Source organism: Rhododendron vialii, chromosome 11a (genome assembly GCF_030253575.1).
Source record: "Rhododendron vialii isolate Sample 1 chromosome 11a, ASM3025357v1".
Taxonomy (NCBI): domain Eukaryota; kingdom Viridiplantae; phylum Streptophyta; class Magnoliopsida; order Ericales; family Ericaceae; genus Rhododendron; species Rhododendron vialii.
Window position 1 is genome coordinate 20,072,739 of NC_080567.1, and position 24,366 is coordinate 20,097,104.

General features: G+C 39.3%; 3 protein-coding genes across 3 annotated transcripts; all 3 read right to left on the reverse strand.

Annotated features, from left to right (window-relative positions):
- Positions 1 to 202: 202 nt before the first annotated feature.
- On the reverse strand, positions 203 to 4,336 carry LOC131306969 (uncharacterized). The gene is made up of 4 exons (XM_058333400.1): positions 4,249 to 4,336; positions 2,081 to 2,532; positions 1,520 to 1,909; positions 203 to 1,429 (listed from the first exon to the last, which is right to left on the reverse strand). The coding sequence occupies exons 1-4, from the start codon at positions 4,334 to 4,336 to the stop codon at positions 203 to 205; spliced, it is 2,157 nt and encodes a 718-aa protein (XP_058189383.1).
- A 5,337-nt stretch (positions 4,337 to 9,673) lies between these two features.
- Positions 9,674 to 11,243, reverse strand: LOC131307370 (F-box/kelch-repeat protein At3g23880-like). Its single transcript, XM_058333843.1, has one exon. The coding sequence runs from the start codon at positions 11,141 to 11,143 to the stop codon at positions 9,926 to 9,928; it is 1,218 nt and encodes a 405-aa protein (XP_058189826.1). The 5' UTR covers positions 11,144 to 11,243; the 3' UTR covers positions 9,674 to 9,925.
- Positions 11,244 to 17,082: 5,839 nt separating this feature from the next.
- Positions 17,083 to 23,400, reverse strand: LOC131307369 (stromal 70 kDa heat shock-related protein, chloroplastic-like). The gene is made up of 8 exons (XM_058333842.1): positions 22,663 to 23,400; positions 20,802 to 21,054; positions 20,460 to 20,539; positions 20,220 to 20,362; positions 20,049 to 20,147; positions 19,655 to 19,844; positions 18,815 to 19,213; positions 17,083 to 17,832 (listed from the first exon to the last, which is right to left on the reverse strand). Exons 1-8 carry the CDS (start codon positions 23,170 to 23,172, stop codon positions 17,428 to 17,430), a joined length of 2,079 nt encoding a protein of 692 aa, XP_058189825.1. The 5' UTR covers positions 23,173 to 23,400; the 3' UTR covers positions 17,083 to 17,427.
- Positions 23,401 to 24,366: the final 966 nt, after the last annotated feature.

The following is a 24,366-nucleotide window of genomic DNA, read 5'->3' on the forward strand; positions in this document are numbered from 1 at the left end:
CCTCCTCATCATCTAGCAACGAACACAAATACGCAACTTCAGGGGCATCAAGAAAATCGGCCTCGGCGGAAGTAAGTGCGAGTCCCAACTCATCCTTGCAAATAAACTCATTGACATGATCTTGGATAAGTGAATCAATCATGCTGACTCCACACACGTCTTCATCATCTCCCATTTGGCTCTCAATATGGAACATGTTGACTTACATCTTCATGTTGCCAAAACTCATGTTCAGTCGGCCATCCTGACAATGAATGATGGCATCGGATGTTGCTAAAAATGGGCAGCCAAGAATGATCTGAACGGATGATTGAGCCACTGGTACCGGGCACGTATCAAGAACCACAAAGTCGACCGGGTACACGAACTGGTCAACTTGAACAAGCACGTCCTCGACCATCCCCTTGGGAACTCGGATACTCCGATCCGCCAATTGTAAAGTCACCCGAGTCGGCTTCATTTCCCCCAACCCGAGCTGTTGGTAGACTGAGAAAGGCAGGAGATTCACGCTTGTGCCCAAATCAAGGAGAGCTTTCTCAACAACCTTTCCCCCAATAGTGATAGATATCGTAGGACACCCCGGATCATTATACTTGGGCAGCAGGGTGGACTGGAAGAGTGAGCTTACTTGTTCGGTCAAAAACACCTTCTTTTGCACTTGGAGTTGCCGTTTTTGTGTGCACAACTCCTTCAAAATTTTGGCGTACGATGGAATCTGCTTAATAGCATCAAGCAAAGGAAGATTGACCGTAACTTGCTTAAGAACTTCATAGATATCGCTGTTCAGATTTGGCTTGGCAAGCGACTTTAGTCGATTAGGATATGGAGCGGGAACAGTGAAAGCTTGTGGAACCTCAACTTCTTTGGCTTTTCCCTTCTCTTTCTCCGTAAGAGCTAGCTTGGGAGATTCCCTATTTGGCGTTGTTGGCTTTAATGGTACCGGAAACGGTAGTAAACTTGTCATCACCGGCGGCTCCACTTGGGCATTGTCCACAATCTTCCCACTCCTCAAAGAAATAATAGCCTTGGCTTGCTTGGGGAAATTCACCGAAGAGCTTCCAAGCAAATTTTGACTTTGAGGGTTTGCCAAAGGTTGAGTAGGAAGTTTGCCTTTCTCTTGTTGCAACACACCAATAGCCGTTGTTAATTTACCCACTTGATTCCTTATGTCGTTCATCGCTTGAGCAGTTTGCTCATTGGTGGTCGTTTGCATTTGACAGAATGCATTCAGAGTTTCCTCCAAAGAACATCGTGGAGGCGGTGCTGGTTTATGCTGAAATTGGTTTTGCCCTTGGAATTGGCCCGGTGGTATGAATCCTGGCGGGCCTTGGATGGCAGGAAAACGGGGTGGACCTTGAAATTGAGGTTGCCTCCATGTTTGGTTCTGAGAAGGACGAGGACCTTGAAAAGTTGACGAGCCTGCCTCATTCTAGTTACCCCAACGGAAAGCCGGATTAGACCTCAACCCCGGATTGTAAGTGTTGGAGTATGGATCCCATCGTTGATTCAGTGCACATACTTCTTCGGGAAGTTGATTATAATGGTGTCGAAGGGCGGGGATCGTATGGCAATTGTCAGTAGAATGACCCACTGTCTCACAAATGACACAAACTTCTTCCACTTGGCGAACCTCCGTCACTTCTTTCGCTTCTTTCACTTGGACCGAATCTAGCTTCATCTTGTCCAACTTTAACGATAATTCGTCCAACCGCGTCTCAAGACCGTTATGCTCGTTCACCGAAAACTTACCAGAGCCTCCCGGTCCTTGATTTCTCATAGCTTGGTCACCGGGGTCAATGTATTGCCAAGTTTGAGCTCTCTCGGCCAAAGCGTCTAAAAATTCCCAAGCGGCGTTGGGGTCCTTCACCATAAAATCACCACTCCCCATAGTATCCAAAAGCTGCTTAGACTCCCGATCACAACCCAAATAGAAGTAGTTAATCACAAGATACATGGGAAAATTGTGGTGTGGGACAGCTGCAAGTAAATCCTTGTAATGCTCCCAATACTTGTAGAAGACCTCCCCATCTTTTTGCTTGAAATTTTGAATTTGATCCATGAGAAGTTTGGTTCGGCTGACCGGAAAGAACTTGGTGGTGAAAACGTCTTGCACCTCCCCCCATGTGAGCAAAGATCGAGGCTTCAAAGAATGGAACCACTGCTTAGCCTTGTCTTTGAGCGAGAAGAGAAATAACTTCAGGCGAGCTTGATCTAACTGTCCCGGCCCAATCACAAAGGTGCTAACGATAGTCTCGAATTCCTGAATGTGAGCATAGGGATCCTCCAATTCACGCCCTCGAAACTCTGGTATAACCCGATGGTACTCTGGCTTGAAAGCAAACGCATTGGCAGCAGTGCAAGTGGGAATGGCTATGGGGGAGACATGTGGACCTCTTTCTGGCGTCAAATAATCGCGCAAAGTACGAGTTGCCAGTTGATCTGCCATTGGGCTTAATGGAGGTGATAGCTCACGAGATGCAGATCGATGTAGCCGATTCGATAAAGGGCTACGATAGATATTGAGCATACAACCTGCACAGTCCAATAAAGCAAACTAGAGGGGCTATGCCGCGCCTCATTCTCAAATAGTCCCGTGGGGTTATGCCACCACCACGGCTATACAAGCAATAATAAATAGAAAGTAAAAAGGCAATTGATGCTCGACTAGCTTCGTTAAACCTTAAGTCGAATTGGTGGCTCAGTTAGAGGTATCCGCTAAGTTGAGTTCAATACACATAAAAGCAAAATTAAATGGAGTACTTACAATGGTTTGTCGATCCTCCAAATTAGCTAGATAAAGAAATCCCCGGCAACGGCGCCAAAAATGCTTAGCCTTCAAACCTCGCCTTCAATTAAGGTTGAGAAAAACCCCAAGCGTAGGGCTAGGTCGTCGGTAGCATAATAACCGGAAAGTCCGGGATCGTACCCACAGAGAATTCGAATATAGCTTAATCGGATTGTAGGTTTTGTATGGTGGATTGTGGCGCTTAAGACGGCCAACTTGGTTTTGCTTTCAACGGTGGAAAAGCTAAAGCAACAAATTAGATACGAGCTTTATAAACTAAAAGAGGCAAGTCTAGAGATCGTCTAACCCTTGACTTAAGCCGTTACCGGTTCTCAATTATAACTCAGGCGAGAGTCACGACCGCGTGCTCACGCCCGGAGAATTTAACTTTAATGACTTCGTCTAACGAAAGATGTAATTAATCGGAACTAAACCAACCTATTTTTGCTAATGTATCTAACACGTAGGAGGCCACGAGCCCTCAATATGCCACTTGCCAATACCGCTTGACTAAACAACATACCAAGGAATTAACACCCCTCGCTTAGACCAAAATGGCTAGGTTAATGAAATTCCGAAAACCATGATTTTAAGCCCGAAGGTTTGAGAACCAAATAACCACCTAAGTACTCGGGAAAGATTACTCCGAGACTTGGCCTTTCGACTACTCACACATAGCTAAAGCATAAAAGGAAGCATAAAAACGAGACATGACTTTTAACCGATAAAAACGAAAATAAACTTGATATTATAAAGGATCTAGTCCGTAGGAACAACTTTAATAAACGAGAAATTAACAAACGAGAATTACTTACTTGAGTTCTAAGAGATTACACTATGAAAAGCTTAAAAGAGCATTAATGGAGTCTAAGAACAAAAGGTGTAATGAGCTAGCTACAAAAGAGAGAGAAGAGACCCCTATTTATACACAATGGGTTTCTCTCTCATCAAATATCTAAAAACATACTATTAAAGGCAAGTATTCCATAAATAGAAAGCCCAAAAAGTAACAAAATATTTGGCCGAGAGCTCCCCGTATCGATACAGATTATACAAAGTATCGATACCACGTCGCTAAGCTGAGGAGACCAATTTCCCGTAACGCTCCCGTATCGATACGGTTTATGGCCGTATCGATACGGAACAATCTGGCTGCCCACTTAACCAACGCGTATCGATACGGTTCATAATCCGTATCGATACGCATAGCTTATCTCCAATACTTCAGGTCAGCCTCCTAGACTTGACACCCGACGACCGTTGGCTTGCCCGACGCTTCTCGCCTTCGTTCTTTGATCACTTTGGCACAAGTTCCACCGGGCGATGATTCTTGAACTAACTTGGGGATTGGCTTTACACTCAAAATACGCCTTTTAAGGGCGTTTTGCCTGAAACACTTAACAAACTACCTTACGAGCAATATTGAATAAAAACGACAAATAATAGCTAAAAACACTTCTAACTAACGGACTTAAGCACCACGATCAAGCAATCTTCGGTGCTTATCACCACCGTCACTGGAGTACGTTGTCCATGCACGCCCAAAGGCATACTGACGAGGGAGCACGATTCGACAGGGCAGCTCAGCTTTTTGAAAGATTAAATGAAATGGATTCTGACAGTCGAGAGTCTATGATGGACAAGTTTCTCGATATGGCGGATCCATCTCATTGCACAGTTTGACCCCCAGCATGCAACACAAAACACAGGGGTCGACCTACAGGCAGAGATGAGCAGAATAGAGGTCGCATACCTTCCTTCACAGTATACACTCAGAATCTTGGGCCTCATGTATTCCAACATCGCGAAGGAGCAATGGGAAGGATCACCTCGTTCAGAAATTTCCTCAGCAGTATCAGCGTTATATATCCCACTGTGTTAACATTCAATCCGACATTCATTGTGGCTTCAGGGCGATAGCCGCACAACTCTTTGGTTCTGAAGATGAATGGGCTCAAGTACGACAGCACCTTATCCAAGAGATTGAACAAAATTAGGTCTTGTACGATCAGTTTTATCCAGAACGTAATTATGTATCTCAGGTGTTATAAAGACTTCGTTGCTTCCAGCCATCGGTACCAGAGGATCATTGGATGGATTCTATACGATTAGGACTTATCATCGCATTAACGTACAACGTTCTACTGCATACATTCGATATGATTGCTTCGAGTTGTCTCACTCACTTGCCGTTGAGCTCCCATCCAGTTCCATTCGCAGCGCGCACACATATAGTTATTGGCCGTGTTAATAGCAATCACTTCGTGTAAGTTTTCCTATACCCTCATTACCCTGTACCACCCATCATCATATGGTGGAGGCCAAATGCATCAGATGAAGCACACGGATGAGCTCATCCTTATGAAGAACGCCTCCAATTGTGATACGAAGTAATGCAAATAGATCCGCCGTGACGACGACCACAATTTGGCGAAAACATTGACTAAATTTGTGTATTTATTTATGTTCATGTATTGGTTCTATATACTCAATTATAATTAAATGAAGTTTGATTTTAGTTTGCATTATTGACTGTTCAGAGAAATATAAAATAAATTTAAGTGGATTCAACATATATAATTTACTTGAAAACTCAAATATAGAAGTTTAAAAAAAATGAAGAACAAAAAAATAAAAACATACAGATAATATATTGGGCCCAAAAAATCATTTAATTTAAACACATTATTTCATATTCAATATTAGACTTATTTGATAGGTTTTGTTGAGTAGATTTCAAAAATATAAAATTTATTTTAAAAAATACGTGATTTCAACCACTTTAGACAATTTATATATTAAAAAATATAGTTAAAAAATTAAGTGTTCCAAATTTCTATTAGTTTGAACCGGTGGAAAGATTTTATTTTCTGATCATTTTATCCTAAATGGTCATAATTAAATTTTGACTCTAAGGCTCTCGTTGATTAATCCTAAGAAATATTTGATTCTACAACTTTCTTAGGGTTAATCAACGAGAGCCCTAGAATCAAAATTTAATTATGACCATTTAGGACAAAATGATCACAAAATTAAAATCTTTCCATCGGTTCAAACGGATTGAAATTTAGAACACTTAATTTTTCAACCTCCTTAGACAGTTTAAACTACCACAAAAATATAGTTTTTCCGTATTATATTATTTCACCATCAATATTAGGCTCGTTTGATAGATTTCGTTGAGTAGATTTCAAAAAAATAAAATTTATTTTAAAAAAATACGTGAAAAAAAGTTATTAGCATTTAAAATTTTATAAAAAAAAATAAAATAAAATAGAGAGCCAGAGAGAGAGAGAGAGAGAGAGAGAGAGAGAGCATGGGGAGCCAAGGGTAAAACGGAAAATTGAAGGGGGCCCATGTCAGGGGGGCCTGACACGGGGGGTGCGATTAACAGCATTCATTTTCTAATTATCCCAATTCTCTCTCCTATCTTTCAAAAAAAAAAAATTCTCCTAATCTTCTCTCTTCAATTTTATCTCCCCTAAAATTTAAATACAAAATTTAAAATAAAACTATTCATCTCCCTCTAATTTTCTCTCCCCTAAAATTTAAATATTTCATGATCTAATTTTCATAATATATTTATGCAATTCATGATTTCTTCCCTAAACCTACCACTACCATGCTTTATTAAAATATACTACCATTTATTTCATAACTTATTCCAACAATTATTTTGTGAAAAACCAAGATACAACAAATATATTATCTACTTTCATGACATATTTAAGAAAATAATCCAAGAAAACCACATACAACCATTTTATAATTGATTTTTCCAATATACTATGTATTAATCATGAAAATAATTTGGCACAAAATCAATCAAACCATGTAATCTAACCGTGCGACAGCGCTTATCATGGATTATTTAATCAAAATTACCATAAAAATATGAATTATTATCACGCCATATCTACCATGTTTTATCATGGTAGACCACTGGAAAAAAAAAAAACAAACAAACCAATAACGTACTCAAATTAGTGAATGTTTGTGACTAAAGGTAGAACACGGTGCACCACTTTTAAAGTTCTACCAGCAAAAGTGAAAAGGAAACAAAGTGACAAAACATACCAAATTAGTTCACTATATATGAAAATGTTGGGAAAAATCTAGGTAATGCATTATCGTTTCCAACAATGATATGATGAAAATGAGACTAATCTATTAAAATATGATCTGTGAAAATGAGACTAATCTATCAACCACAAAACAAGTTAAGGCCAGGGATTACCCACTATCCAACATGCAAACAACAAATTCAGTCTCATGCTCTTCTTTTTTCGTTTTTTTCGTTTTTTTTTTGGGTGCACAAGAAAATGAAAACAAACTAAAATATCTCAAAAGTTACTCCCTTCATATTCGCCTCAAGAAGGGGAATGAGATCATCAGGAGGGATGATATGAGAAACCATCTTATTTGCAAGTGTGTCCGCAACCTTGTTACCTCCCCTCAGGGTGTGCCTTAGAGTGTAACCTGTAGCCTCAAGTAAAGCTTTGCACTCTTTTACCGTACTGATGTAGGGGGAATGCTCGGGTAGATCCTCCGTGATCAACGCAATAGCAGAAATCGAGTCTGATTCCACCTCCATTGGCTCCATTCCTTGATTCTGAATCAGATCAAGGCCTCTGAATATACCCCATAACTCCACTTCTAGGCTTGTACAGACTTCAAGTCTCCCAAAGAAACCCAAGATCCAATGGCCTCTTTCCTCTCATCACATCCCATAGCAATTACTCTCTCACATAAATATTATCATACTTATACATAAACCATATATAGACTATTTGCACCATCAGTAGAGATGCCCCTCTTCTAGTCAACCACCCCATCGACTTGCGAAACGAGCTTTAATTACTTCTATTCTCTGTTCAGTTACAAAAATTTACTGTTTGTGGTTCTAATTTCTCAGTTAACTGATCACTAGAAATTGCAGAATCGAAAACCAACCAATCACGAATAAGTGCTTCCGCGTTAGTTGTATACTTAATTTCCTCAACATGAAAGCAGTTTCCTCTGTTTTTGTTGCTTTTGTTCAACAATTATGTCTCAGCTACATTTGTGCCCAATTGTTTGCAGTTTTTTTGAGCTTTATTCATTCCGGTAACCAACCTGCTTATATATGCTCTAGGGCAAGAAATTTTGCTCAACCTTGCAATTCTTTTAGCCTTTTTTACGGTTAGCACTTATCTGACAAGGAAGGCAAACTTTTACGCATGATATTAATTGGAACAAAGGAGAAAAAACAAGATACAAAGGTGAAAGGAGAATAAAAAAAAGGCACAATAATCTCATAACAAAGGAGAAAAAACAAGACACAATAATCTCAGAACATCAATTCCTACCTATGACGTCAAAATTGCCTTAGAACTGAAGAAAAGAAAAAACCTAGAAGGCCATCGGTGCCCTAATTATCTGATTCAGACTTCTGCTGGAATGTGTACCGGTTTGCGCTAACCAAGATGTTTAGGGCAAATCACAGAGAGAGAGAGAGAGAGAGAGAGAGAGAGAAACCCTAATACCATGGAAAACAGGCCAACCTGAGCTAAGGGTCCGAGTGGTGCAGACGTCGTCGAAAACAGAGCCTTGAGGGAGTTGGATGTCTGAATCACCCGGATACGATAACGATACCCCCTCAGGTGGGGCTTCCTTTTCCCCTTCCAAGGGGCTTCCTAATACCCCTGGATAGCTTATTGCCTTATCCAAACAGTAAAATGCTTAACAAACCTTGGATATGGGTGGGCCCAGGATAAGCTTATCCGAGTTACTCTTTATCCGGGTAGCTTATCCGGTCAACAAACAGGCCCTAGAAGTTTAACTTCATTTCACATTTTGAAAATATATTCACATAACGTATCTATAGCTTGTCCAAGCACTTTTTATTGCTGAGGTATGCATCGAAGCTCAAGACTACCATTGGACACCTAATTAGCATTTTCTAAAACAAAACAAAATGGTCCATAACTAATAAAATTGACTATTAAATTGTCCTTGGTCTTTAGTAACTTTCCTACATTTATTTCTCTTATTGAGACAGTTGCAAAAGTTATTGGACAAGTGCTTCCTTCAACCACTTAAAGGAAGCTGGGAAAAAAAAGAAGCAAAAATATCATCCCCAGAACAAACTAAAAATGTTGCTACTGGTTATAGATCGGGCTATCTGATCTAATGATTCATCAGACCTATTTATTTATAATAATGCCAGCGTAGGGAATATCCAAAGATAAAGCAATCTCCATTCCTGCTAACTGCAAAAATAGCATTTCAAAATGTAGATAGAACTACCGATGCGAACAAAGTGCGACCGTTGGTTCTTTGCGGGCTATCCAAACCACGCCTATACCAAACACAGAACTAAGAAACAGAAGTTTCATGAAAAGAACATGATGTTTCAACAGAAATTAACCCAACTTGCTGAAAGTATACACTACTATGTCTATTAGGAACACATTTCCCATTCTATTTGTATATAACAGCTATCCACATTAAGTTCCTAGTGCCTGTTTCCTCCAACAATGGAAGACAGACTTTGCCTCAAAAACAGCTAGCCGCCGAAAACCTTGGAAATATATAACCCATGCACCTTTAAAGAGAGAATGATAACTCGCGGTACCCAATGTTGTCAAATCGGGACACATATTGAGTATTGTTTATCTCACTACATATATCGTACCGAGATACATATCAACACAAGTAAATATACTTTGAAAACTACATCTCCTGATATATATTCCACAAAAAAATTCCAAAATATACTAAAAAATTTCAAAAGACTTTTAGGTTTCTTCTTTTAATAAGTATATATAAAGAACACGACTAAATTAATGTATAAAGCCACCCATGGATAGAGTAACAAATGATACAAAACGCTCAAGTTATGTTGTGTGCATTTCAACAGCTGAGACTTAATATGAATAATCTGATAAAGACTGAGGTTTAGAACTTAGGATGACAATCAGAGTGATTAGCATTAAGATCTGCTTTTTATACATAACAAAATGTCTAAAATGAGAAAACATATCAATCGTAGGATACATCAAAGTTTCAATATGGGATACGTTACATACGTATCTTAAGATACGGATGGGATACCTCTTAAGATTTGTATGTTGATAGAAGAAATGACGAAACTTGAGTTTAATGTTGGCTTTGCATGTCCTTTCTCTTCCTGCTCCCTCCCCTTCCAGAAACCGGAACATCTGTTTTATCGAGTAAGATAAGGTTCTCCTCAAAGATATCAACATGAAAAAGTCCTAGAATCCCATGAATTCCTAACTTCGTGATTTCTTTATTCCACGGGTCATATGAAGAAAGCTCCCAATGCCGAGGCACATCTCTTCTTCTTTTCCCCCCGCGCCGTGGCCCATCTCCCTCCAGTAATATATGACCATTCTTTCTGATACCTAGAACCCGTTTAATTCCACCGATTAGATCAACTTTGACATACTTATACCAAGAATCAACTAGGCCATACTCTTTCATTATCCAAATAGAACAAAACTTGTTTGGATCGTGGCAAAAAACAGAAAGCAATCCCCTGAATACTATGGTTTTGATTTCGGTCATCGCATCGCTAAAAACACCAGGCAGTGATATCGTCCTAAACACCTCATCACCCAAATCAAAGGAACAAATCAATCTAGCACTCCTATTTCCTCTATACTTTGCTGCAAAAATAACAAAATGAATAGCCCCTTCTAAACAAGCGGAAGGGCTTCCTGACATCTGCGGTCTAAATCCAAGGGGAAAAGAGTCACCCGCCCCATTACTAACTTTCCACGAGCCTGCATTAAGGGAGTAAACATGAATATCCACCACTTCAGACGGTTTAGTTCCACAAAGGCTTGTAATTATAACCACCTTATAATCGTTTGTCCGTGAATCAAATCCAAACCCTACATATTTCCACAAGGAGCCGCTTTTTGTAATGCCAGGCTTGGGAAGGCTTATGGACTCTCCAATGGACGGGTTCCAAAGGAAAGAGTTATCAGGTTCGAAAAAACAGAACAAACCTTTCACGTAACCCACTAGATCGTAAATGTGATGGCGTCTGATGTTGAAAGGGAATGGGATTTCTAGATACTCATCAAATGTATTATCTCCGTCACGGGTATCAATAAATACTAGTTTGTAGTGCTCGAACAATTCGTCATCGACAATGCATTGCCTGAGTTTTAGGAGAGGGAGATTGTCGTAGCTGTTTTTAGGGTTTGTGAGTGACTGGGAATTGATGAAGTTAGGGCTGGTAATGAGAGAGTTCCAGAGTTTGGAAACAGACCTGAATCGGATTAGGGATTTGGTTGGGAGTCTGGAGAGGATATGCACCACGACGTCTTCGGGAAGGAAGTCGGACATGGCTCTCTCTCTCTCTCTCTCTCTCTCTCTCTGTGTGTGTAAGCTTCCGTCCAGCTCTCCTGGTGAAGTGCCAATGCAATACAACTCGGGAAGAGAGAGCGAGACGAACAACATTTACACAGACACTCCAGAATAGGAATTGCAACGGAGCGGGTTTTGACATAACCCCGACCCGACCCAAAAACCCAAACCGGGTTATTCGTGGGTGTCCCAATTTCCTCTCCGTTTGAAGGTCGGTTAACCCGACTCTTGGAAAATAAGAAGAAAATAGAAAATAGTTACTTGTGTGTGTATATATATATATATATAGTCCAGATCATATAAGGGATCCTGCACAGTCTTACCGTGCGGGACTCCCCTTTTTCGATCAAATTGCGACGATCTGAGCCGCTCAAAGTGATCAAAACGTGATTTTAAGAGTACACGCGAGAAATCAGCAAAAAAAAAATGATTGGGAAGAGCTTGATCCAAACAGTTTTTTATTGAACGGTTCAGTAAAAAACTGCTAGGATCAAGCCATTCCTGATCATTTTTTTTGCTGATTTCTCTCGTGTATCTTTAAAATCACGTTTTGATCACTTTGAGCGGCTCAGATCGTCGCAATTCTATTGGAAAAAGGGAGTCCCGCACCGTAAGGCCGTACAGGATCCCTCATTGGATCCTAAGTGTGTGTGTGTATATATATATATATAGACGATCTATTCTCTCTCTTTTTTCCAAAAAATGATCTTGGAGATTGTATAATGCTTACTCTCAAACTTTTTGTTTCCACAGTAGTGGTATTCTTTACTTCTCTCTTCGTCCCGCGAGGGTTAGCTAACTCCAAAAATCCGTCCTTAGTTCGGATTGCAGGCTGCAACTCGCCTGCATGAAGCCGGAATCGCTAGTAATCGTCGGTCAGCCATACGGCGGTGAATTCATTCCCGGGCGACCCGTCGGTGTTTTGTTCCCTGAAAAGCGCCTTTGCCTGTTCATCCAAGTTCCTGTTGGTCTACTACTAAGGCTCGGGTAATCGAATTCCAATATGGCTGAACTAGCGATTCCGGTTTCATGCAGGTGAGTTGCAGCTTGCAATCCGAATTGAGGACAGGTTTTTTGGAGTTAGCTAACCCTCGCGAGACGAAGAGAGAAATAAAGAATACCACTACTGGGGAAACAAAAAGTTTGAGAGTAAGCATTACACAATCTCCAAGATTATTTTTTGAAAAAAAAAAGAGAGAATAGATCGTCTATATATATATAAACACACACTTAGGATCCAATGAGGGATCCCGCACAGCCTTACGGTGCAGGACTCCCCTTTCCTGATCGAATTGCGACAATTCGAGCCGCTACACACACACACTTAGGATCCAATGAGAGATCCTGCACGGCCTTACAGTGTGGGACTCCCCTTTCCCGATTGAATTGCGACGATCCGAGCCGCTCAAAGTGTGCAAAACGTGATTTTAAGGGTACCCTTTGGAAATTAGCAAAAAAAATAATCGGGAAGAGCTTGATCTGAGCAGTTTTTTACTGAACCGTTCAATAAAAAACTGTTCAGATCAAGCCCTTTCCGATCATTTTTTTTGTTGATTTCTCGCGGGTACCTTTAAAATCACGTTCTGATCACTTTGAGCAGCTCGGATCGTCGCAATTCGATCAAGAAAGGGGAGTCTCGCACGGTAGTACCGTGCAGGATCCCTCATTGGATCCAGACTATATATATAAAGTTTTACTATAATGATGAAGTATAAAGGAAAAAACGGTTTTTTTTAGTATAATGAGAAAAATCGTGAAGTATAAATAGTTTTATGATTAAAATATTAGACTAAAAATATAGGAGTACTTTTGCATGTAAAAATATTTTGGGGCGGGACTGGACGGGATAACATCAACTCGAACCTTACCCGACCTAGATTGGTTGTTTTAAATTTTTTTCCCCGAACCCGTTTCGGTACCTGAAAATTTAATGAAAACCCACCCCATGAGCAAATCCCTACTACACTTGCCATCCCTAGTATAGGACGGGGTGAATTGTCATCCCCAGTACATTTATGTGGTTTGTGGTGTGCATGAGCAAATCTACCGACGCAACAATGTACGGCTAAAGTTTCGCTAAGCTTTTTGAGGTTTTTTCTTGTTTTATTTCTTTTTCACATTTGATAGTTTTGCGCCTAACTTTTGTAGATTACGTTCTGAAAAGTAAAAAATTAGGAGTATGACTTTACCCAAATATTTTTGGAAATAACCAAGATAAAACCCAAAAAATCGACATTTGGGGTTGTTTCTTGGATATTTCACAAAATACTTATGTAAAAGTCATAATTTTTTACTTATTTGATTTTTCTCATCGATATGAACCCATAATATCTAAAAATTTGGCTCAAAACTAACATAAGCAAAAAAATATTAAAATCAAAACAAAACCAAAAAGTTATTGTTAATAACTTAGTGAAAACGCCCATGACAGAAATCAATTGGGTTTAACTGATCAAATGCACCAAATGGACAATCAAATCATACATAGGTAATAGGAGTAGATCGATTAGGTTTAATGAACGGGAAAAGATAAAAAAAAAAAAGAAAAAAAAGTAGAGTTTGTCCAGATTTTATTAACCGGGCTCAAGCAAGAATGGGACCGGGGGTCTAGTAGCGGCGACCTCTACGACAAGAATTTTAGAAAATGCGATTATTATATGTAAACAAAAGTTTATGCCTAACTTTTATAGTCTCGCCACCACTAAAATTTTTTTAGTATACATTTCGCCACTGCTAGGATAAATCCTGGTTCCGTCCTTGGGCTCAAGTGAACCCACTCCTTTGTACGTGGTGACTGGGTTAAAGTGAACCCACTCCGTTGTACGTGGCGTCTCCGTAATATTACACAAAACTAAACTTGAAAACACGTGTTCATTTTGGAATTTTGGATTTAGATTTGAAAAAAATCAGTGTAAAGAGAAGTAAAGTAATGATTGAAAATAAAAATAATGATTAGAGAAAAATAGAGAAAAAATAAGAGTAATAATTGGAGAGAAATAAAATAATGATTAAAATCCAAAACCCAAAAACAAACGAGTCGTCATGACTCATGAGTCGTTGGTCAAGGTAGAGGTGATATAAAAAATTAGGTTGCTATTCGCAGCCCTTTATTTTCTCCCATAGCCCATTACGCTTCGGTAAATGGTTGTTAAAAATCATAAATAACATTTCGGTAAATTGCTGTTGAAAATAAGATTATATTTCGGTAACTACATGTTGAAAATATGTTCAACTTTCGGTAAACAACTGCCGAACATACATTTTCGGTAAATAGCTGTTGAAAAAAATATTATATTTCGGTAATTGGATGCTGAAAATATACCTTAATTTCGGTAACTAACTGTCGAGTATAATTGAAAATTTTTAACGGGCTACGGGAGAAAATAGAGGGCTGCGAATAGCAGCGCCCTAAAAAATTTCGCTTCAAGTCACATTTCTAAACTACTTGGCTTAATTGTAAGAACACCCTCTTAACTATTATTTTTTGGCAATTTCACCCCCTTAAGTTTAAAACTCCCCAACTACACCTCCTTAACTACCAAATTCGAGCAACTTCACCCCCTCCCCCATTTTCTGTCCAATTCTGTTAAGAATTTGAATGAAAAATTGAAAAGTTGGATAGAAAAGTAAATCAACATACGAAAACTCCCTTTATGCACATCCAAGTCAATGAACAAATATTTTATACCCTAGGTTAATTAAATAAATCAAAATTCACCAACTTTTTAGGGTTCCAGTCCAATTTTTTAAAACCCCAATGTAATACCCAATTTCTTAAAGCCCTAATCTCAATTTTATAACCTCCATCTCGTACTTTAGGGTTAAATATATAAAAAGTTAAAAAAAAATCCCCAAATTTTTAAACCCTAAATCTTGGATATCAGACTTTTAGGCCAAAAAATTTAAATAATTCAAAGATCCCTAAAATTTCCTATTTTTTAAGCCCTAATCTCGGACTTTTAGGGTAAACAATATATCCAAAAAACTTCAAAAACTCCCAAACCCTAAGAGTTTTTAGCCCTAATAACCTTGTACAAAATGATATAAAGAACTAACAGACAACTTCTGGATTCGAACGAAGGAGAACTAGGTAGAACTCGTACGGATTTGAACAAAGTCTGTCGATTCGTACTTTACGGATTCTAGGGGTTTTTGCTGTCGATTTACGGTTTCTACTTGCTATTGTCAATTGGAGATGGGAGATGGAGATGAGGTGGGAGATGGGTTCTAGGGTTTCAGTCGACCTTAACCCATGACAAGAGAGAGAGCGAGGAGAGACAGAGATGAAGGGGTGGTGGGAGTGAGATCGAGGTTTTTTTCTTCCAAGTATAAATCGTGTTTTTTAAAGCATAGGGGTACGTTGGTCTTTTTCTTTTCAATCCGTCCATTTTCTTAACGGAAAATGGGGGAGGGGGTGAAGGTGCTCAAATTTGGTAGTTAAGGGGGTGTAGTTGGGGAGTTTTAAACTTAAGGGGGGTGAAGTTGCCAAAAAGTAATAATTAAGGGGGTGTTCTTGCAATTAAGTCAAATACTTTCACATGCACAACATATCTATATCTATAGGTTTTTCAAGCACTTTCATGTGTCAAGGGTGTTTCCACTAATAAATATGTTTTGAGAAAAAATTTGTAGCAATCAAGTTGTTAGGTGTTTCCGAAAGCTAATAAATTGTTGAGAAATGTAAGTTGTTTTTGATAGTGAATAAATTGTTAATAAGTTTGTGAGTAGAGTAGAGTTACTGTAAAAAAAAAAATCCTAGACAACTTTTATGTTAGTGTAAATAAGATGGTAAAATGCTGAAACTCGTTAATTAGTATGAACAAGATGGAAAAAACGCCTAGGGTTTTTTTTCCCTTTTTTGCTATTGGAAACAAGACCTAAGTGGAGTCATAACCCATTGGTATTTGGTAGGGCATACACTCTGGGCTTGGATTCAACCTTCACCAACAAGTACATTCTTCTCTAAATTTATTTTGGTATTTTTTGTCTCCCACAAGTGCCAAAATACCTATTCTCACTAAATTATTGACTCATTCTTCAAAAAGAAATTATTTTGGTATTTTCCATCATTTTTGGAATTTTGTTTAGATTCATGTTATTTTTTGGATTTATCATTCATCTCGACAAAATAAGTATAAAAAATAAAAATATTACTACCAAAAATAAACAAAAGTTATCTAAAGACGAAAAAAATTGAAATAACTGGTATTTTTATATTTAGTATTGTCCTATCAGGACTTTTTCAACTTCAATCTTCATTTTTCTACTTTTGTGATTTCTCTTGATGAGACTAACAGTTAATTCCAAAAATTATGACAAAAACGAATTACAAAAAGTAAATATTGCCAAAAAAAATTACCAAAAATTAGGAAAAATGAGTTGTCTTTTAACTTGTGACAAAATGAGTCCAAAATACCATTTAGACAAAAACACCAAAATAAATTTAGGGAGAAAGCATAACAACGAACACTTTTGCCCTTAAAAAAAATAATAAAAAGCACTTTCATGTGATATTGAGACATACATCGAAGCTCAACGTACGGCCCCTACACACATTAGCATTTCTAATCCATAATAAAAATGGTGTAAGGGAATATCCAAAAATCTCCATTCCTACCAACTGCATAAGTGAACGCTATTAGCACAAATTTAAAATAACAACAAACGTTCCATGTTTGTGTCCGGAGCCATTCGATGCACAACAATGCTTTAAACTTGAGCAGTTTGATCCACATGGGTCAACATGCATCGAACAACTCCGAACACATTTGTGTCCCGGATGGTGTTTTGAACTTGTGTTCGTAGACTTTTTGAACTGCATAACAGCATTTCAAATGTAGAAAGAACAACCGAAGCGAATATTACGCCGGCCATTGGTTCTTTGCTGGCTATCCAAACCACCGTACCAAACAGAGAACTAAGAAATACGAGTTTCATGAACATTACTGCATGATGTTTCGACAGAAAATGACAAAACTGCTGAAAGTCTTACACCATTGCCAGAACCCCGTTCCCCGTTCTACATATGTACATCAAACCAATCCACAATATGTTCCTAGTGCCTGTTTCCTCCGACGACGACGGAAGACGGACTTTACCTCAAAAACAACCAGCTGCCGAAAACCTTGGAAATCTATAAACCCATTCACATTTACAGAGAGAATGATAATTCACGGTACCTACCAAGTTCCATTTACAATAATACAAAAAGGTGGAGGTGTTTGGATGGTTCTCAGAAAGGTACAGGTCAGCCCACTCATAAATCACCTGCTTTCAGTGAAGTCTGCGTCGATCACATCTCCATCTCCATCAGCTGATTTTCCAGTTGAGCGAGTTGGCCCGGTATCAGCACCACCAGGTGTGGGTCCAGCACCAGGGACCCCTGACTGGCTGTAAACAGACTGCCCTAGCTCCATGACGACTTGGTTCAGTGACGCCATTGCATCTTTAATGGCTTGAGTCAAACCACGAGCGATAGCATCCTTCAGTTCTTTCAGTTTGGCCTCCACCTTCTCCTTGACAGAAGCAGGTACCTTGTCTCCCAGCTCCTTGAGCTGCTTTTCAGTTTGGTACACAACAGAATCTGCCCGGTTTTTTGTATCTATAGCCTCCCTTTTTTCCTTATCCTCCTTCGCGAACCTTTCAGCTTCTTTAACCATCCTCTCCACCTACAACATGTACATTCCGGTCAAATGGGACCAAATGAGTTTCTTTTGACACCGAAAGAAACAAGTTATTGCCTTATTTGATTTCACCAGTTCTTCACAATCACCAAGGCTATGTGAAGTATACGACCATCTGATTTTATAAGCCTACGCTGAAATGCAAGACACGCAAACTTCGATATTTGCTACAGCTTACTGAACAACTATGAGGTTAGCTAAAGTTTATAATCCTCCTTCAGTGGCATTATATCCATTGGTTGTGGCACTAATGAATCGAATAGTGAGAACTCAACTCGAATAAAGCCACAAAGTTTGTACCCTATCAAAACACCAAAGAGAATAGACAACACTAGATAGTTGACCTCAAAAGCAAACGCTTAAATGATGCAGTATGCATATATAATCAGGGATGATAAGAGAGTTCTGATTCTCCAAAATAATATATGTACTTTTTCTTGGGTTTTTCTATCAGATAATTTTTCTTAGTTAGATACATCAAAGAATTTCAGTCATGAAAAGTTTTCAATTTCTTTGATTTCAATAAAGAATCTCAGTTGGGAGCAGAGGGGTTGTGAAATCTTGTGCTTATCAGAAGCTTTGCTTGAGGTGGAATGTCTCCCTTAAAGATGGCTCTTAATTCTCTGTTCTGATGGCGGACATGGTTATGAAGCATTGTCTGGTCCTTCTGTTTGAAATTTTGGTGCTAATGCTGGTATAGCCTTGTTTTTCTTTTGCTACTGCTGTTTTTTTGTTTTGGGTCCGATAGGGTTATGTCTCTATCTCAGTTGACTAACTCTTTAGCTGAAAATACATATGGTCGATAACCATTACCGCATTACCATTACCAAGGCACAAGTTCAAGAGCAACCTACCATTGATGCACCTAATAAAAACAACAAATTGGCAATAACGATAATCAACTTCCAACAATTCATGTTGTGAATCTAGAACACCAGCATTACCATCATAATAAGTTTGTGCATACCTCATCTTTGGGCAAGGTACTCGCACCAGTTATTGTAATGTCCTGCTTCTTTCCCGTTCCCTTATCAACAGCCGTTACCGAAAGGATACCGTTGGCATCAATGTCAAATTTCACTTCAATCTGTGGAACACCACGTGGAGCTGGCGGGATACCATCCAAACGAAAGCTTCCTAGAGATTTGTTATCTTTTACGAACTCTCTTTCACCTTGAAGGACATTGATCTCAACGCTGGTCTGGCCATCTGCAGCAGTGGAGAACACCTCTGATTTGGAGGTAGGTAGGGTTGTGTTCTTTGGTATAATTTTTGTCATCACACCACCCAAAGTCTCCAGACCTAGAGATAGCGGAGTCACATCCAAAAGCACAATGTCGCTAACATCTCCAGCCAAGACACCAGCCTGTAATTAAAATACAAAGAAAGGATAGTAAGAGCCGCTCTAGGATTCAGGTGGTTCACGGAGTATATACTGCATCCTCCTTCCACAATCTACAAGACATTTCTAAATACTGCATGGACCTTTTGTTTGAGAGGTCTAATAGTGCAGAGAAATGTAATTCCATGAGTCACGAAGCACCAAAGGACTACAAACAATGTGATTAATAATACCACATCCACCAAGGGAACTTATTTCGTATTTTTGCGGGATTTCAGCTCCCAAGAATATTTGATCATGACCTTGACAGTTTACTTGGTCCCCTTGGTTTTTTAGTCCTATATGATGATCATGTAACTCATGTCCAGTCAAACACACAAGCCCTAAACGTATTCAGAATCAAGATGTAATATCTGCACAGCGGGGAGAGGGCAGGGCAAGAAGAGTATGCAGTGAAGAACAAACCTGAACTGCAGCTCCGAGAGCAACAACTTCATCTGGATTGACTGTAACATTAGGTTCTTTACCAGTCAGCTTTCTAACAAGTTCTTGAACAGCTGGGATACGAGTTGATCCACCAACAAGGATGACTTCATCTATATCTTTAAAGGAGAGTTTTGCATCCCTCAGGGCATTCTCAACTGGTGTTCGAAGCCTACAGAAAAAGAAATCTAATCTTGAGCCACTAAATTGAGATTAAAAGTACGAGATTATTTTGAAGAAAACAAGACTAAGTAATAAAAACAAGTTGTCTCTTTACCTCAACTGATAGCTACAAGGAAAACCAAGTTCCAGGTTCTCATATTTATTCACAAACTTGCTAGAAAATTTATTTTAAATATCTTGAGATCTTGCGTACCTGTCCAGTAGATCTGAGCATAATTCTTCAAACTTGGCCCTTGTAAGGGTGGTGTCAATGTGTTTGGGACCATCAGCAGTGGCAGTTACGAAAGGTAAACTGACAAAACAAAGAGATTAGTTATGAACCTGAAACAAGACACTGAGTCCCAAAAAGGAGCATGAAACAAACCTTATGTTGGTTTGAGTCAGTGATGACAGCTCCATCTTTGCCTTCTCAGCGGCCTCAGTGAGACGTTGAAGAGCTTGTTTGTCCTTCAGAAGATCAATGCCTTCATCTCTCTTAAAATTTCCAGCAAGCCAATCAACAATTCTCTATTGCAAACGAAGGAACAGTTGTCATTCTATATCGTTATAAAAAGGTCAGAACATAACCCATAAACTAAATATATTCCTGGTTCAAAGTTCAGACCTTGTCAAAGTCATCTCCTCCCAAATGCGTATCACCAGAGGTAGAAAGAACCTCAAAAACTCCATCTCCAACCTCAAGAACTGCGCAACAAGAAACCAGAAAATTTGTCATGAGCAGCAGTGCTAGCTAAACTGTTCACCCAAGCAAGCAAGTTTACCAGTATACACGCATATATGTACAAGTACTGACGGCCTAAATTCATAGGTTAACGTCGAACAGACACACCGTAGACTAACTAATTCGGTGGAGTGAGAGCTAAGGTACATTCTCATATTTGCATTCTCACCATCTTATTCCCCACCCCACAGATTTATGAATTAAAACAAGTCATAGACTTCATACCTGAGACATCAAATGTACCACCACCAAGGTCAAACACTAGGATGGTTTCATTATTCTTCTTCTCAAATCCATAAGCCAGCGAAGCAGCAGTAGGTTCATTGATAATGCGCAGAACTTCTAACCCAGCAATACGACCAGCATCTTTTGTTGCTGTCCTTTGGGAGTCATTGAAATAGGCAGGCACTGTAACTATTGCTTTACTAACTCTATCACTTAAGAATTTTGATGCATCATCCACAAGCTTTCTCAAAACCTAGCAAGAAAATATGACAATGCTTTTACAGGCCATGAAACAAAACTGAGTACACCTCTTGAGAAATTTTTGACGCACAAAAGGGAAACAAAATACATTCGAGGCAATCCTATTTTGCTCATCAAACACAGGAGCATAGCCAAAGGCGGATCTACGTCTAGAATTAGAAAGTGGTAACCCCTGCCATTGAGACAACCCTACATATAAGACTCTACAACAAGATTTTTCAATTCTTTAACCTGATCAATTTCCCATGCACAGGATTTTGAAAATTTCTAGAACATTATCACTGCACAAACTTTTTTAAACTGAACACAATAGTTAACTTCCCAAAGCTGTTCTTACCATGCTTTCAATAAAAACATAAGTTTTTAAGCAGTCTATACAGGGGCGGACGCACTCACATGCCCCCACTCAAAATTTGGAAAATTATATTTGCATTTTATAAATTTCAAAAGTTATGAAAGTGTCTGAATAAATTAGAGCATATCACCTTTGTACGTAACTTAAAAAATAGAGAGTTACCTTTCATTTTTTATTTCAGCTCTCGCTCTATAATGTTAGTTGATTTACGATTGCTAGGTTATAAATTATGTGTCTAGTAGTGACATTTAATTCTTGAAAGTATTTATTTCTAGAAATTCAAAAGAGAAAAAAATTTAAAATAGTCATCGATAGAACCATCTAATTTTACAAAATCTCATAGAGACGGTCGTAAAGGTATGCTTAAAACTTCAACGATCAATAATTAAGTTTTTGCACTTGTTGTCAATATTTTTTCAGACACATATGCATCATAAACATTTGTGGTTAGTTATGAATGGCTAAGTTCCTAATTACCCCGTTGTCGTGGTTTATTATGAAAAATAAATTTAGCTGATTATTGTTAATGTGCCCCCACTATGTGAAATTTCCCAAGTCTGCCGCTGGATCTACCTCATAACTAACCACAACATCAGACACCATTCAAGCAACCATAATGAGCAACCATAATCTGTACACGATGAATCCTCTCCAAAGCGAAACTAACGGAAACTTATAAACCAGTGTTCTCGTGGCTATATCAAATTACGAAACGAAGGAATTGAGCTCCCTTCTTGAATCAAAATTCTAAATACATGAAGTTCATAAAACTGAGTTCTCTTTTTCTATTCCAATTCAATCCAACAATTAGCACTCAATACTCAATCAAACAATTAGGATTCCATGAATTCAGAGTGGGGAAAGAAAAGACAAGATAAGAATCCAATCCAAAAGCACAGTGTCCTATTTCAAAAGACAGAGATGAGAAAAAGAGGTTTGACTTAGGATTTGCTACCTCCTAAGGTCCATGTTCATGTTCGAAACCTCTCCTATCCTGTCAAACTCTTTAAATGTCCTATAAACTCTTTAGACCAGTCTAGGGCTTTGAATTCAGTTGGAAACCGCAAGTGGGTGGTGAGATTGGTCTCCGAATTAATTGAGGTGCAAGTGAGCTGGCGCTTTGGCTTTTAATTGGGACATCGCACTTTTGGGATTAGTTGATATGCGCGAAAATTGGCCTGGACAAATGAGTAAATTAACAATAAAAGAAGGTTTTGACGGAATTTCCAAGATTTTAGTGACTACCTGAGCAGAAATCTCCTCGGGGGCAAACTGCTTCCCAATAGCAGGACAATCCAGCTTGACATTCCCATTCTCGTCCCTCACAACCTTATACGACACCTGCTTCGACTCCTCGTCCACCTCCGACATCTTCCTCCCGATAAACCTCTTCACCGAGAAGAACGTGTTCTCGGGGTTCACCACGGCCTGCCTCTTGGCGATCTGCCCCACGAGCCGGTCCCCGTTCTTCGTGTACGCCACCACGGACGGCGTCGTCCGCTGCCCCTCCGCGTTCGTCACGATCGTCGGCTTGCCGCCCTCCATCGCCGCCACCGCCGAGTTCGTGGTCCCCAGGTCGATCCCCACCACCTTCTCGCTCACCACCCTGAGCCGCCGCCTTGGAACGCCGCAGTTTGTTCTTCCCCTGAAGGAAGCGGTGGGGAAGGAGGAGGGTGGCGGGGGGGAGAAGGAGACTCTGTTTGGCCGTCCTGAGTGGGAAAGTGATGGAGGGAAAACACGAGTAGATGATGCCATATGTTTATGAATTCTTTGTTTGGCTGCAGGCTTCTTGGTTTTGCTGGGTGGTAGTACTATAGTAGTGATTCTGCATGTTACGGTGGAGGAGGAAGACGAAATATAGTGATGATTTTGGAAGGTTGGGGGTGGTAGGCTTTTGGTTTTTGGATGGTCCTGTTTTTAGTCTGTAGTTGGGTGGAGGCTTCCGGAAAGGGCTGGGGGATCATGGGCACTGTTTGTTACTAGCAATAACTGGACGCACTGGTTCTCTTTTGGATGGTTCCGTTTTAGAAGAGCTTCTTGTTAATCAATTCGGAAAGTCTAATGGTATAGATTGGTACAAATCCTTTTTTGTGTTCATTTTGGGTCTACAAAAATGATCGGAGCCGCATAATTCTTTAAAATACTTTGCTTAAGGTTCTTGTTAAAAATAAGTTCAATCCGATATCGGTAAAAACATTTACGAAACATCCAAACATTGTTTTACAATTCAGGCTTGAATTCTGAGACAAAGTTGGACGTTTTGTAGACGCCTTAACTGATATCAGATTGAGCTTATTTTTTGTGTAAGCCGTAAGAAAAGTATTTTAAACAAAACGACCGATTCCGATCATTTTTTTAGGTTCAAAATGAGACCAAAAAGAAGTTTGTACATATTTGTACAAATATAAAATCTGCACCAATAACACTATTGTAATCATTTTTTAGCAAATTCGAGCTCGAATTCAATAAAAATTTAACGAGTCCGGACTCGGGTAGGGATGACAATTTTTCCATATTAAATGAACTAGTGTTTTTTTCCGTGCCTACGGCACTACGCGCCCCGGCAGTGCCGTAGGCACACGCATTTTTGTAATATATTTTTATTTTTTTATGCCAACGTCAGAAGTTGAGCAGTGGGTAAAAAGAACCGAAGGCATTTTTGTAATATATTTGTAAGAGTGTGAGTGTTTTCTTAAGTTAGTTGGAAAGCATACATCAGTCCTTAGATCAAATGAATCTCAACACTTGGATCAATTTGAGTTTGTATTTGTGTGGTCTCCACACTATTGTGTTTTATTAGGTAGATATATATACCCGGCCCCACTCATATGGAGGCAAGGTTTATCTAAAATTTCCCCAATAGTAACGGGTATTGTAGGATATTAAAGAAACCCAGCCGCTCATTGTGTGTGGGACGGTGGGACCCATCTCTATTGTGAGTATGGGTGT